Below are 16,208 nucleotides of genomic sequence, written 5' to 3' on the forward strand. Positions count from 1 at the left end.
CACACTTGCAGATTGTTTCTCCTGTTCAGGAATACTCACTACATATTCATATCATTGAGCTTATTTTTGATTTGATAAGGTCCAATGTACCTTGTTTTGAATGATTCCACAGAGACAGATAACAACACTAATACTTTGTTGCCATCATCAAAATTTTGAGCTGTAGCCTTTTAATCTCCTTTAATTTTCAGTGTATTTTCCACACTTTTCAAATGCTTTTTAGTCAACTCACATGTTTTGGTCAGTTTTTCTCTGAAATTTGAAGCATTGGCTAGAACTGAAGTCTCTGAACTTGGATTTATCAATTTGTCTTTAATTAATTTAAGTGGTCCTCTCACTACCTGTCCATATATTATTTCAAAATGACTAAATCCTGTGGACATATTAGGAACATCCCTAATGGAAAATAATTTTTTAAATCTCAATCATCAGGACATTCTTGACAATAAACTCTAATCATGCCATCTTTCCAAAGCACCTTGAAATTGTGGGTGATAAGCAGTAGATATAGATTGTTTTATTCCCAAACTAACTATTGTTTTTTGAATATTTGCAAATTAAAATTTGAATCTTGATAAGGTTGTATTTCTTTGGGTAATCCATATATGGAAAAAAAAATTGGTTTTCTACTTTTCCACTAGAATTTTTGCAGTTTTTTTTCCCTAAAGGAAATATCCATAATCGTTAAAAGATACTAATTCCTTTTCCTGACTTTAGTAGGAATCCTACACAATCTATTAAGATCCTGCTAAACAGTTTTTCAAAGTTGGCATCAGAATTAAAGGTGCTGACTTAATTGGTGGTTGGTGTTTCTCCTCTGCCTGACATGAACGGCATTTCTGGCAAATTTGACTACACATTTTCCTAATAGCCATTGGAATTTGTAAGAATTTGTTACAATACTCGCGTGCAGCTATCACCTTCCCATTCTTCATTGGCTGATATTTGAGATGTCTCTATTTCCTCATTAATAATTTGTTTTTCACATAATAGTATTCAGATATTGTTTCTGATTCAATTTCTCAGTAGGTTGTTGGTATATCTCTTTCAGTTCAGAATCTGTTTGTTGCATTACTATTAAAGAAGGCCAGCTTAACATATCAGCCTCATTCTTTTTACTTTCACCTTTTCGAGTTACATTTTTGAATATTATATCTGATAATGGAATTTCCAAATCATTTTGTTCCAGTCTAATGCTACGGGTCTGAGATCTAGTTACAACCCAGTCAGGAAACAACCGAGAATGTTCCTCCTGCAACATTTCAGTTTCTTTTTCCTCTATTGGTTGTTCCACTGCCCTTAGCAAGGCCAATATTCTTGAATCTGCCTATTAATTTCCCCGAATAAAGTCAATGTATTCTACATGAATCTGTTTCATGTTGCCAACTATAATTTTTCCATTTACCAAAGTGTATAATGAGACTAGTATGTCATTCAAGGCAAGCTCATTGAGGTAGCTTACTTTTATTCCTCTTAGCATGAAAAAAAATGTACTTCAAAAACAAATAGGAACACAGAATCTTCTGGAGTTTCTTTTAAAAAAAGACATTGATATGTTGCCTGTGTCCCATTGCTTTAATTTTCTCTTCCATTTTTATTCTGGTTAGTCTTGGCCATGTTCTAATTAAGCTCAAAACGCCAGTATGTGTGACTCACATTCAGTGTGGGGGAGAACTGTGTTGGTGAAGCCCAGAAGTCAATTCAATGAGTTCCAATAGACAATCAGAACTAAATTGAAACAAAAACCAGAAGAACTGCAGATACTGTAAATCAGGAACAAAAACAGAAGTTGCTGGAAAAGCTCAACAGGTCTGGCAGCAGCTGTGAAGAAAAATCAGAGTTAATTAAAATTTTGCGTCCAGTGACCCTTCCTCAGAACTGATGGTATTGGAATAGAAATCCTGTCGGAGAGAAACATCCTCTCTCCAATGGGATTTCCATTCCAATACCATCATTTCTGTAGAAGGGTCACCTGACCCGAAACATTAACTCTGATTTTTCTTCACAGATGCTGCCAGACCTGCTGAGCTTTTGCAGCAACTAATGTTTTTGTTCCTAACTTGAAACAATTTTAACTCCTAGGTTTTACATTGCCAAGATTCATAGTAAGTGTGATGTACTTCCACATGAAGCAATCTCAGTTGTATTCAAGGGACAATGTATCAATGAAAATTAAAGCTTGTCAAACAAGGATAGCAACTATGTTCAATGATGCATGACCGAAATTACTACTGCAGGTAGTCAGGAGCAGGAAGCGCATACATTCTCCAGAAATGAGCAGAAGAAACCTCTAGTTATCATTGACAATGATTGCAGGTAGTGGGGTGTAGAGCAGCAAGATTGTGCCTGTTCCTTGATGCAATTACAGAAGCATTTCAGTAATCTCAATCTGCCTGACATGAAAGGCATTTCTGGCAAATTTGACTACATATTTTCCTCAATCTGGATTGCAGTGATGCATCTGTCTCATAATCACCACTTATTTAACAAATGCAGATTGTCAATTTATACATTACCAACATGTTAAGCTTCTGCTTTCTTAAAAATTCTTTATGAACATTTCTACCTTTGTTTTAGTGTGGTCTCATCCTTGCTATTCTTATGTTTTCTTGGATTTTATACATACCCTGACATCTGTGGAACTCAACTTTGATTTCTTTTTGTTAATGCAATCCATACCTGGCGTTTCCTTCGGTGTAATTCAAATTATATTGAAAATTACAGCCAATTTGTAGATACCAAGTTACACCCAAATATCTTCTAATCTCAGAATTCGCCTGAACTTTACTTGGGCATAAATCAGCCTGAAAATCAGAAAACAATAAAATGTCAAATCCAAAACAGTACAATAGTCTCTCTCATTCATGCAAATTCAGATATAGTGTGACTGACAGCCTCCAAATGTAAAAGCTTTCCAATTTTTAATATTATAATTATTTTACCATATAGATGCAGGCTAAGAAACAGATTAATCTGTCATTGGGAAAGCACTTAGATTTGAGCGCTGGGGACTGCGAGTAGAAATTTGTTTCAATCGGTTGACTATGAACATAAACTTTTAAAAAGTGGAGAGCACCTTGTCATTGAATATGTAACTCATATCCAAAATCTTGCAATCTTTTAAATGTTTGCATCCAATTTACAAGTTACACCCAGGCATCTTTCCAATTATCAGAAAGTGTCTGAACTTTATAAAGACATAAATCAGCCTAAATCATCAGAAAACAACAAACTGCCAAACCTAAATCAATATGTCTCCTCATTCACACAAATCAGGATCAGTGTGAATGACAATGTCCAAATGGGGAAACTTTCTCAAATCTAAGATGGCAGGTTTGTCTTATGAGGCAAGATTTTTCCGATGTATTGTATTAATTACAGTTTAGATGAATGAGAGGGGATCTCATTGAAACATAAAATTTTGATGCATGTTTCCACTGCTCAGGGGGTTCAGAATAATGGGTCATGGTCTCAGAATATACGAAGGGCTATGTTGGACTGGGACGAGGAGAAATTTTTTCAAAGCGTGGTGAATCTGTGGATTTCTCTACAGCATGTGACTGTGGAGGCCAAGTCACTGAATATATGTGAGAAACAGGTAAGATTTCTAAATACTAGAAGTGTCAAGGTGCACAAGAAGAGAGCAGGGTTGAGACAGAGAATCAACCACAGCCGTGTTGATTGCAATGTGGGTCCAATGTCTTACTCCTGTCCCTATTTTGGAAGCTTAGTTTCTGTCTTTCTTGCAAAAAGGTTTGTCACTCCAAGAACAAAATTACACAGACTTGAGCAAAACTACAGAAACTAGAAAACATTTTGCTGTGCAATATTCAGTTGTAAATTTTCAGCTATAGAATTAACTGTTTGCGGAGAACAAGGGGTCCCAATATAAAGTAGTAAAGTCTAATTATAACTATGTGTTAACTTCAACCTATTAAACAAAACTTTATAAAATACAAAAAATGTATTTCCAGATAGAAGTTTAATACAGCAAAAGGAGCAAGCACACAATTTCTCACACTAAAAATACTGCTTAAAGTACATGCAGAATGTCTGACTTAACAGATAAATAAGGAAGCTCTGACTGTACATGCACAGTTGTTACACATCCTACAAACTAAAACTAAAATAAGACAAAATTCATGACATTATATACAGTAAACTACTTTGAGGTTTTATAGGTTCTTCTTTGTGCTATCTTCTACAAATTACAGTATAATTTCATTTTAGTATTTTTAAACATCTTACACTGAAAAAGAATTAATGCATATCAATACAGTCTCAAGCCATTTTTAATAAAAATTTACTATTTGAAAAGTTCCCACACCAACTCCCACTATTTCCCTACATGGCACAATTTGCATGTGCTTTTTGCTGGGAGAGAATGATTCTGCGGACTGTCTTCTAATACATGATCATGGTTAATGGCCTTCTGCCAACAGCCAACTGGAGGCACATTTCTAAAGTAAGGCAATTGTGCCTGGGTGAGCCTGGCCACTTTCCCCTCACAGTAAGTATTCTATCGTATTCCACTATTCAATCTACTGGCTAGACTGAAAACTAAAAGTTCATACTCAAAGGTGTATAGTAGTATCCAGTTATGGATACCATTACAACTCAGACCCATGATCTCCTGGCTTGGGAATAACTGTTCTAGGACCTATTCCTGGCCATTATTCTCAATAATCTTAATAACATTGATTTGATAACACGATGAATGTACCCTTAGTGAACAGGACTCACTACTTGTACCTTAGGAGATAATCACCTCAGTTTAAAAGAAATGTAACATCATGAATTTAAAATATGTTTGCTACTAAAATGCAGCAATTGCCACATTTTAGTAACTATTAATCATTTTATAAATACATGTTTAAAAAGGTAGGAGTAATGACAGGTTTTGATTAGCTGAGATCAGGTATTTAACTTTATTGACATTTTAATCAACAGGAAGATTATCTGGAGTTATCCTAGACCAAGTGCACCTCTTTGGTATGAAAACCAATAAAATGCAGCAACTATCTCACTTTCAGCAATGTTATATTTTACAAAATTCAAATTATATGCAATAAATTGAAAATATCTAATAAATTAAGTTTAATTTTCTGTCCTACTGGTGTTTCAAAAAGGTTTATTTTGGAACTAAATTAAGTGCACTTCCTCGGGATCAGGTTTTTGACTTGTACAACCAGGAGTTAATGCTGTCAAATCCAAAAAGTTTTAACCATAAAAAATACAATTTCAAAAGACTGTATTTCATACAATACAATCTTAAATGTTTCCTGATGTTTTAATCTTTATTTACTGAATACTCTATTTTGAAATATAATAAATTAGTACAGGGTAATAAAACAAGGATTGTGATGCACTAGCTTGCAAAAATAACTGTGCTAAAAACATTTTTCTTAAGTTCCTCAGATGTCAATCTTATTGACTTTCATTTTCTTTACAAAAAAGACATGTGGACATACAACAAGTCATCAATTTAAAATGTTGTGTTGTCAGGATTTCAATTCACCCAAAATAAAGAACTTGCAGAGATGCAGTATATCAGGATACAATTAGCTAGTGTTAAACATTCATCTTAGTTGGTGAATTTTGGGCCATGTGAAGCATCTTTAATTAAACAAAGCCACACAAGCAAACTTTTCTGTTTTAGATACGTCATTAAACAAAGAAAAATTAAGTCAATGTAAAGATGAAGGCTGTGATTCTGACTGAATTCCAATCAGCGATGGAGGCTGCTGAAGTACTGGCCTAGGATTCAAGCGGGGTGGAATAGGGTTACTCGGGCGAATTAGTGGAGGTGGAGGTTGGTTAAGAGTTGGTCTTGGCTGTAAAAAACGAGTCTGTTGCTGGAGTGGAGGTGGCTGACGATGAAGAGCAGGAGCTGCAGGAAGCACTGGTCGAAGTAACGGTGGAGGTTGGTTTAAAGTAGCAACGCATGTAACAGCTACAGTAACTGGAGTTGGAGGTGCTGGGCCAGAAGCTGGAGGAGGTTGAACCTGTAAAAGAAATAAGGAGAAGAACTAGCCGTAACTCACAGGAAAACAAGTAGCCTTTAGACATTTAAATTAGAATAACTTGTGCCTCCAATTTGGAAATATGCCATTAATATATACCACATAAATGTTGAGATGTAATTATATTAAGAAACTAATATTACATATTCATAATAATTACACCAATCCTTAAATAACAATTGTCCTCGGGGTCCACAGTTTTGTTTTCCATTGTTTCCTAGAAATCTCTAATTTCAAATTAGAACCTTATGTGTGCTTTTACTTTTACAGGTGTTGAACTGTAACCAGTAAAAAAATCTTTAGTTCATCTTCTGATCTTGGAATGGTGTCAGTCATAGCTCAAAATGTTGTTGGTTCAAGTCTTGCTTCAGGACTTGAGTACAAAAATTAAAGCTGACTAGTATAGGGATAGGGACTGATGTTTTTCATACAAGATGCCAAATCAAGGCCACCTGTCTTTTCAGGAGAAATTAAAAGATTCCATTATATATTGATAAAAAAAGGCTTACCTGGACAGCTCAGGTTCCCAGAAAAGTATTATCTCTGTGGCACAGCTGGGAAGAAGGGAAAACTCTGCCTGATTGACAGCTTATTGAAACATTATAATGCTATTTTTCATCTGTGATCTCTTCTGCAATGGCTGAATGTTTATGTACAGAAGGTAAATTACTATCAAATGCTTACTGTTACCTGGTATTTTAAATATCTAGTTGACACTTTTATAGGTTTTAGATACAGTTTTATTTTTCAATAAAATTACGAATAAGTGTTTTTAAGCAGTTCCCCCCAGACCACTATTCCTACAGACTGTATGGTGGGTGATTAGGCAGGGAATTGTTTTGAGCTGACGAGGGCCTATTGGGTTTGGATAGGGCTGCATGTTGTAATTAGCATGGGAAAGGATCAGGGTGTAAGGGATGAAGCGAGAGAGCCTAAACAAAATAAAGAAATAACTGAGACACACTCCCAGAGAATCACATCAGGCTTTTCTAAACAGCCTGCATTCGCATTCAGCTTTCCTGGTTGCCACTTCTGTTCTGATTGTAGGGCAGTGAGCCTGACTGTCTCTCACATATCCTGTGACCACTACAGCACTATCAATAAAGGGGTTCTGCCACCTGCCTTGGTAGTGAAAACCCAGCCCTTAACTATTGCTTTTTAAATGCTAATGTACACTTACAATGGAAATAAAGGATGAGATGAAAAATTTACTACCTCCTCCTCTACATCTGGACTTTTTGCTGGAACAGAAATCAAGGCGGGCTTTCCTTCATCCCCTGAGGTGGGAGACACTCCATTTGATTCTTGTGTTCCTTGTTCTGCCTCCCATTCCTGTAGAACTTCTTCAAGATTAAAACGACGTCTGTAGTTAACAAAAAAGTTCTTCACTTGTCCAACAGTCTTGTTTCCAATCACGTCTGCGATGGCTTGAAAGTCCTTTCCATATTTACGGACACCTGCAGTCACACAAGACCTTTTTAGATAGTGATTTCTTCTCCCATTACTGAAAAGGCAAGACGGAAATATTTATAAGCATCCGAATAGAAAATTAGAAAAATAGTCAATCTAGGACCATAAGGTATAGGAGCAGAATTCGGCCCTTTAGCTCACTGAGTCTGCTCTGCCATTTGATCACGGCCGATAAGTTTCTCAACCCCATTCTCCTGCCTTCTCCCTGTAATACAGATGGAGGGGGTCAACAGAAAGGACGCACATTTTTACACATGTGAAAAGTTGTGCTGTGTGCACAGTTTACAAATTAAATTCACATGAATAATCTCCTGAACATGTTATCCAATTACCAATATGAAGGAATGGTGTATTAAAAAGTCTTATTCAATGAACCAAGAATCCCTACTTTAAATGAGTTGCATGTAATTTCTGTTGCAGAGATAAACCATATGTGCCAAGAACAGTAAAACTTCAGTGTTGCTAATGGAAAGGGTTATTTGTCTAAAAAGGATGTAGACTGGCTCAGCAGAATAGTCTCGGTAATCTTTATCACTGAGATTATAAAGTATGAAATCTGTATAGTTGCAGTCGTGAAAGTTGGGTAAACTGCCTTATTAGTGTACAAATCTTTAAGTTTGTGTTGCAGCACTCCACATTTAAACTTAAGGGGCATTCTAGTGTTTGAACATTTCAGCACATGACTATTTCTACCTGTTTTTAAAATCATCCTGCTCAACGAAAGAAGAATCCATGGTTTTAAGGATGCTCTAATTTTCCTGTGCCAATACAGGTTGGATATTTAGTGACATTAGTTTCTTGTGCACTGTGTATATTATACATATACAGAAATTGGCTACAAAGAATTAATTCTAATATATTACTTCTAACATTAGGTTTTAAATTTTTGAGACATGTTCAAGAATCAAAAACATTGGGTAAACTGTTTTGGAGGAGTTCCTAAGCCATAAAGCTTGAGGGAGCTGAATTGGCACACTTAATTTAAGTAAAAGCATCTCTAGGTGAAGTGGCTGAAGGTGCAAAATTTGAATTTAATACAACGTGCCAGTTAGGATCAGTAGCTAGGGTACCAAAGCATACATAAACAATAATGCAGAATGACCTGATTAAGAAATGGAAAGCACACAAACAATGCACAAAATAATGTAATAGGGAAGGCACTGTCACATTGCCTCATGGTCCAAACTACATCAATTCACTACTGTAAACCTCTTATGCAGAATACACACACATTCTTTACAGTTTCTGGAAGGACAATACCTCTGCATTGCAATTACTGTACAGGAACACAATTATCAGCCCACCAGGGGTTATTATTCTGTGGCTTTTGCCTAAATACCATTGCGTTGTAACTAATAATGAAAACATATGTAAACTGTGCTCATTTGAACCTTGGCAAAGCAGCGCTTGGACTGACCAGCATTGCTCCCCAAAAGCACAATAAAGAAACCACTTGACTACTACAATGGGACTCCAAATGTATAAAATTTTACAACAGAGTATTTCTTGAAACTTTTATGACTATGTCTATAAATGCTAAATCAATTTCTTAAACTCAAAATTGCTGCATCTCCAAATCTCTGTTATAGAGCTGAATGCAAAAATTGTAAGTCAAAGATAATAAAAGTTAAGAAATTTAATGTTAATTTTTGGAAATTTTATTTTTAAAGAAATAGAGTACATTCTAAAATAAAATCATAAATGACTATTTCGTTGGAAAAAAAGATGAAGAAGTGGTGGAAAACTGCAGGGTGGACTCTGGCCTTTACCTCTTGGTTCAAATTCAATTCACATTAACTGGTAAAAGCAGTCAATAGAAACTGGAATAGGTCTCTGCTGACTCAGGACTTCAGAAAAAAAGTTATTGTGGTGCAATCTTAGTCTAGTAGAGAGTGGGAAGAGGGCTCCCAAGCTCAGTAATCCCTATAAATCAGCAATTGAAAATTTTACTCTGGAGGCCACAGGATAGCTCTTGTGGGAAACAGAAAAATATCACAGCAGCAGAGTAGATGGTGACCTTCTCATGTCAAGGTTAAGGCACAACTGGTCACCTTTCATGAGTTAACCTACATAGATTATCTTTAAATGGGTCATGGCTGAGCCTGATTCTGTCATCAGTAGATGTCTGGAGAGATTTTGTAGCACTGGCAAATGAAGGAAAATTGACAGTTCTTGAATCCACCTCCAATCTGAGGCAATTTCAGTGCCAAACTACTTCTTTAATTAAAATAAACTTTAAATTGCTGTCAAAAACAAGTATGGATATTTCAAGATTCTGATAATTTTCATAAATCTTGCTCACGAGAAAGACAAACAGAAAATGATATGTTTAATGAATTCCTGCTTGTTATGATTTAAAATTTCACTGAGGACATCAAGGGATAGGGGATAGTGGGAAAAATGTAGTAGAGGTAGACAACTAGCTTTGATCTATCTGAGTGACGGCGTAGGCTCAGCAGGCCGAGTGGCTGACTCATGCTCCCACTTCCAATGTTTCTACAAACTTGTAATTGTGTTCACTGTTGTAATGAATACCTGACGTATCATCCAAGCAGAATGCTCACATTTGCATAACTCAAACTTTTGAATAGCCAAGGTTAATTTAAAAAGCAAATAAAATAGTACTGATTATACAACAAACAAGTTATTATCCTAAGAAATGAAAAAATGTTATTATCGTAAGAGTGCTGGTGGCCAAAGAACATTTAGAAGCAGTTGAGTGTTATGTAAAATCCAACACGTTTGAGAGGCCTTGGGTTTTTTGTTTGATTGCTTCATTAATACTGTACCCATAAAATGCCAAAAGAATAGGGACATTTGTGAAACCCCAAATTCAGATGAAGCTCACCTTGTACTGCAAGCAGCTGCTCCTCCGTTGTCCAGCGTGCATTGATTTTCTGAGAGGTCTGTAAATGGAACATGAGGAAATAAAAGTCAATTTGTATAGCATAAACCTCCAAAAACTTTAAAATGCCTTAAATTACTTATCTGTCAAAAGTCATGTGAGAACTTCAGAAAAATTGCAGTGTATTTTCTCATTAATCAGTATTTGGAACCAGCAAGGAAATTGAACAAAATAAGAAGATGGATACCACTACATTCCTTCTTCAGATGCACAAAAAGGCCCAAAAGCATTCAACAACACGGCATTTTCTCCCCAAGGGCATCGAAACAATTCAACCTCATACTGGCCGACAGTCAATTTTTACTCCAACATTGTGTATTAAGAGAAGTATCTTTGTTCATAGACAACACAGATTTCCCTCCAATATCAGTACAATGATAATGTTAGTACTGTTACACAACTCTCAAATCAATTATTTCCTCAAGAAAGAAAAGAAAATCAAAGAACTCTGATAGCATTAATGTCCACTGTTCTGCAGTTCTCTAGTGTAAAGTCACAAGTGTGATCTTCATTTTTGGCTAAGAGAACTCATCCCAGTACAGCAAGCATAGTTGTGCCAAAGTTTCCAATTAAGGAAACACGAGACTGGGAATTGGAATTAATGAAATAAAAGTGAGAAAAAAAAAATAGGCAGAGTTATGACCCCGGATTATTATTGATGAACACTTATTGGTTGCCAAAAAGATTGGGCTGAATTGTGATGGCATCCAAACTTGACACTCGAGCCTTGAATCTAACTAAGACAAGATCAGATAGGATCAGCTGAATAGTGAATTATCCGAACTTCAACAGTGTGAACAGTCTCTGGGACCCGGTATGTTATGGCAATGGTGTTGTGGGCAGGAACTCATGAGTGGTCGTTGGGGGAGTTTGGGATAATGGATAGCTAACTTCATAGGGTACTTTTGCTTCCCTGCTCCCATAAGGAAATTAAATAGGCTGAATCAAAATTACCAATTTTAGTTTCTTCTGGCTCTTTCCCCTATCATGTTCACCCAGCTGGACAGCTACAACGGCTTCCCTGCTTAGGCCACTAAGTAAAATAGGTGTTGGATATGATTATGTCATCACTGGCTGATCTGCATATTTAAAGCATGACCCCACTGATTTCCTCCCACTTGCTAATCAGTGAAACAGGAGGGACATTGTCAAATAACTTTCCTGGGTGATTTTAAATGTCCAGGTTATGCCAGGTGGGCAGGGTTAAACTTGGCCAGTGTCTTGGTTTAGGTAGAAAAGATGAGCAATCAAATGCAATATGGAGTGGCCTAAAGGCACTGTGTTCCACGAAGTCATTACATCAGTGGAAGAAAAAATCATGGATATATCAATAGGTATAATGAACGTAAATTCCCAGCAACATTCAAACAAGAACATACATTCACTCAGTATAAAAACAGAGCATAGAAAATTCTGTACCAAAATCATTATCATCCTGCAGACAAGCATATTTATTCATCATATTTAACAAACTTTTCATCTTATTTTATGTATGCATATACTGATTTAAAAAATCAGATGCCATAATGTAAGAAAATGATTTATAAATCCAGTAAGGAATTCAGAAGACAGTTAGTTACCCAGGGAGTTATTAAAAAATGGGATTTGCTATCAGACGGAATAATTATTATAAAAGCATCAATGTATTTAAGTAGGAGGTTGGAAGGTACAAGGGAGAAAGCTGATGTGTAGGATAACCACTGGAATAAGTTAGTTAGGGCAAATTCCCTGTTTAGGTGCTATAAATTTTAAGTAATGAAAAGTCTTTATATTTACATGCTATAGTTACATACTACGTTTTGCTTGGTCTCTCATATCTCCTACATTAATTAATTTTTAAGCTTGTCACCATCTGTAGATGGGTGTCGATGTGCTTCATTTATTTGAAAGTACATAAAACGCGCACTTCATGAGAATGAATATAATAAATATATTGCTGGATGATAAAAAATCAACAGAGCTAGCCAGTGGAATGTTTTGCTCTATTAGTGCATTGCAGGCAATTAATTCAATTTTCCAGAAAAATTTTCATTTCCACACACTAATGTAAAACAAACTTTTTTCAGGTAATGGCTTGTAATAAAATTAGATACTAATTGATATAGTTTAATAATAATTACGTAAAATCCATTCCATCATAAATCAACAGATAGTATGTTTGTATTCTACAAATATGTGTTTGCAATTGTTGATTCCATTATTCACCCCACCTCAGGATTGTGATATTTAAAAGTGCAGTACCTGGGCAGCAAAGTGTATTACCCAAAAAAAATGTAGTAAATACTTGTTGAGGTTTATTGCATAACGCCAAAACACATTTCCCACCCATTTGCAAGGATGAATGCTGAAATCTGAAATACACATAGGGTATTTGTTGGAAATCAATACAGTCATAGAAAATGCTAGAATGTATACAGGCAGCTAAGTCATCTGAAATAGAAAAAAGGATTAATAACATAGATAAAATAAAATTAAAAAGGGACTCAGTGAAAATATTATTTTTTGGAAGCTGGCCTGGCTGCCTCTTTAATAGAACTAATAAGCAAAACGTGTCTGTATTAGTAAGCATGTATGATCAAAATCTTTGTTTAAATTATTAATGTCTTCAGGAGGTGTATCCGTAGGCCTAATTCTAGGCTTTTAAGACAACTTGGAAGCACTGATGTCCTTAAATTTGAATAGCTATTCAAGTACAGGAGTATCTTTGAGAATTTGTCCAGAAAAAGCATCTTTAAAAAGAGTAACTTGTTAGTCAAAAATTCCTGCAGGAACTGCAATTTTTCCCTCCAGAAATTACCTTTCGGATTAAACATCCCAATTCTGGCAGTACAATCTTAGAAGATAAAAATATTTTCCAAGACTGAAATTGATGCCCTCCTCTTTTATTCACCCCCTTCAACTCAACAATAAGCAGTCAAGATACAGAAGTCAAAATAGACACCCTATTAAGGCTGTTTTCTTAAAGGTTTAATGAAAATACATCTTCAAGAACCTAACATCCAGACAAATACCAACAAACCTCACAAACATACTTCTGGAGTACTTCCCATTCCCTTCCGGACTTCTTTACCCCAATTATATAATACCCTAACAAAATACTGCCACTCGCTGCATGCAGCGAATAATGCATGCACAACGTTCAATAAAAATGCTGCTGAAATCTGCTTGCAATAATTCATTAAGTCAAATAACCTGACAATCTGTACCTTACCTACATCATATTTGAGACTATAGACAAGTCTGATCAATAGGGGAATTGTGTTTATCTCTGGCATCAAATTTCTTTAGTGAGAGCAATAGTGTGCATTTTTTGACTGATCCAGTTCTCATACAAAACACTTAGCAAACTTGTAATTGGTTCACTATTTACATCTTCATGACTGTATTTTAAATGCATGCAAAAGAATTTAGCATAAATACAATGAGTGACATCTTTCAGTCTCTGGATCGATGGAGTTCAGACGCATGATTGAAAATGCCATTTGTGAACTTGTGGAAGTTCTGATGTGTGGACATCTGTGGAAATAGCCCAGGTTGTTTAAACTCTCTGCTTTCTGTTCCCCTGACCCTCTGTGGAGACTTTGAACAGTTTTGCAGTATCTACCTGGGTGGCTGGTCAGAAAGTGTTTGACAGATTAAAATCTAGAATAACATCTGGGTAAAGATACTTGACACCCCAGTCAACCGCCATGGCGCCCAAGAGCTCCATGGCCCAATCTATCTCCTGATCACTGAACACTCCCTCAACCATACCTGACAATCTGACTAAGCCCAGACACCATGCAATTGAATACCTGACCAGGACACAAACTGATTGCTTCCCCAACCCACTCCCATCCTGACTCCACCACTACTTATGACCAGCTAACTGTGCAACCCCAACACCTCTGTTTACACACCAACATGATTACTCTTGATTACCACTTCACCCACCCATCCACTTTAACATGCAAACTGTACCTTTAAACTTACCACATGGCAGCTAGTGCCATTAAAAGAGATGTGTCCTGTCTCCTCCCCATCCCTCCAAGCCCCAATGGAGTTCCAAGGGACATTGCACAAATCTTTGATAGCTGATATCTGATGATCCTGATAGTAATGGAGTATTTATAAGCAGCATTGCAATCTGACCAACTATGCCACTTTTGGGAAGATCCAATCAATTAAACATTTGTCCAAGAGCAATAGCAATTAAATGATGTACTGCAAACCCATTGTGCTTGTTGTCTGATCTGCACAATAAGGAATCCAGTGACACAGAATCAGAGAATGCTTATAGCACAGGAGGACATTGGCTCATCTACTGTGTGCCAGCTCTGTCGAAAGCAACTTATCTTGTTCCACTGTCCTGCCCCTCCCCACAACCCAGCAAACATTTTCTGCTAAGGTCTTTATCCAACTCTGTTTTGAAAGTATTGTTTGCATCTTCCCTCACTATTCTGTCATGGAGTGTATTCTAGACCCTAAACATTTGCTATGTAGAAGTCTTATTCCTCATGGCACTGAAAGCTCTTTTAACAAACATCTTAAATCTGGCTCTTGACCCTTCTGCTAAAAGCAATAGTTTCCCTCTATCTATTCTTGACCAGATTTCATAATTTTGAATACTTGTCAAATCTCTTCTCAATATTCTCCAAAGGAAATCAATTATAGTTTCTCTAATCTACCTATGAACTGAAGTCCCTCAGCTCTGGATAAAAACCCCAAAGAACTGCAGATGTTAGAAATTAGGAACAAAAACAGAAACTGCTGGGTAAGCCCAGCAGCTTTGGCTGCATCTGTGGAGAGAAAGAAGTTCAGTGACCCTTCTTCAGAACTGAACTGAACAGAACAGTTCTAAAGCAGGGTCATGGACCTAAAACATTAACTCTGCTTTCTCTCCACAGATGCTGCCAGACGTGTTAGGTTTTCCTAGCAATTTTTGTCCCTCATCTATGGAATCATTTTTGTAACTTTTTACTGCACCCCTCTCTAAAACCTTTACATCCTTCTAATACTGTGGCTCCCAGAATTAGACACACTAGTTCAACTGAGGTCAATCAGAATTCTATAAAACTTGAACATAACTTCCTTATTTTTGTTCTGTTTGCCTCTATTTGTAAAGTCCAGAATCCAGCATGATTTTTAAATACTTCCTCAACCTGCCTTGCCATCCAACATTTTATGCACAATAAAATACAGCTCTTTGTTTCTGCCTCATGTTTAGATTTGCCTCCTTTATTTTCAATTGTTTTTCTTCATACTACTTATCAAAAATGTAACACTTCACAATTCTATGTCAGATCTGCCCATTCCACCAGCCTAAGTCGTCCTGAGCAAAAGCAGAAATTGCTGGAAAAGCTCAGCAGGTCTGGCAGCATCTGTGAAGAAAAAATCAGAATTAACGTTTTGGGTCCAGTGACCCTTCCTCAGAATATTTAGTAAGTCCTCCTGAGGTTTATCACTGCCATCCAACAGCTTACAATATTTCCAAATTTTGAAATTGTGCCCTGCACACGCAAAGCTCAGCCATTAGTATATATCAAGAAAAATATTGGTCCTATCTTTTAAGGACAGCCAGACTTTCTAATACTGTCTATAACTTTTCATACAGGACCTCAATGAAATTCTCTCTGAATATGACCAGAGCAACAAATATTTCCTTCGTTAATACAGACGAAAAGTAACCATTTAGTTCTTCAGTCACATCATCCGCCTCCTCAGATTATATCAGTAATCAATTTGCAGAAAAGTGAATCAAGATATCTTATCTCAAGATCACATATGGTCAACAGATTATTGTAATGGAGTTTACACCTTGCAGTTACATA

At 36.4% G+C, this 16,208-nt stretch overlaps 1 protein-coding gene across 3 annotated transcripts in view; it reads right to left on the reverse strand.

The window, feature by feature from the left end:
- Positions 1-3,965: 3,965 nt before the first annotated feature.
- Positions 3,966-16,208, reverse strand: part of rcor3 (REST corepressor 3) — a 63,646-nt gene continuing 51,403 nt past the window's right edge. For all 3 annotated transcript variants that reach the window (XM_048600912.1, XM_048600913.1, XM_048600910.1), the window contains 3 exons: positions 10,342-10,399; positions 7,239-7,480; positions 3,966-6,005 (listed from right to left, as the gene is read on the reverse strand). In XM_048600912.1, the coding sequence (XP_048456869.1) occupies positions 5,688-6,005; positions 7,239-7,480; positions 10,342-10,399 (618 nt within the window). In that variant the 3' untranslated portion in view covers positions 3,966-5,687. The remainder of the gene's footprint in view (positions 6,006-7,238; positions 7,481-10,341; positions 10,400-16,208) is intronic.

This window comes from Rhincodon typus, chromosome 9 (assembly GCF_021869965.1).
Source record: "Rhincodon typus isolate 14 chromosome 9, sRhiTyp1.1, whole genome shotgun sequence".
Taxonomy (NCBI): domain Eukaryota; kingdom Metazoa; phylum Chordata; class Chondrichthyes; order Orectolobiformes; family Rhincodontidae; genus Rhincodon; species Rhincodon typus.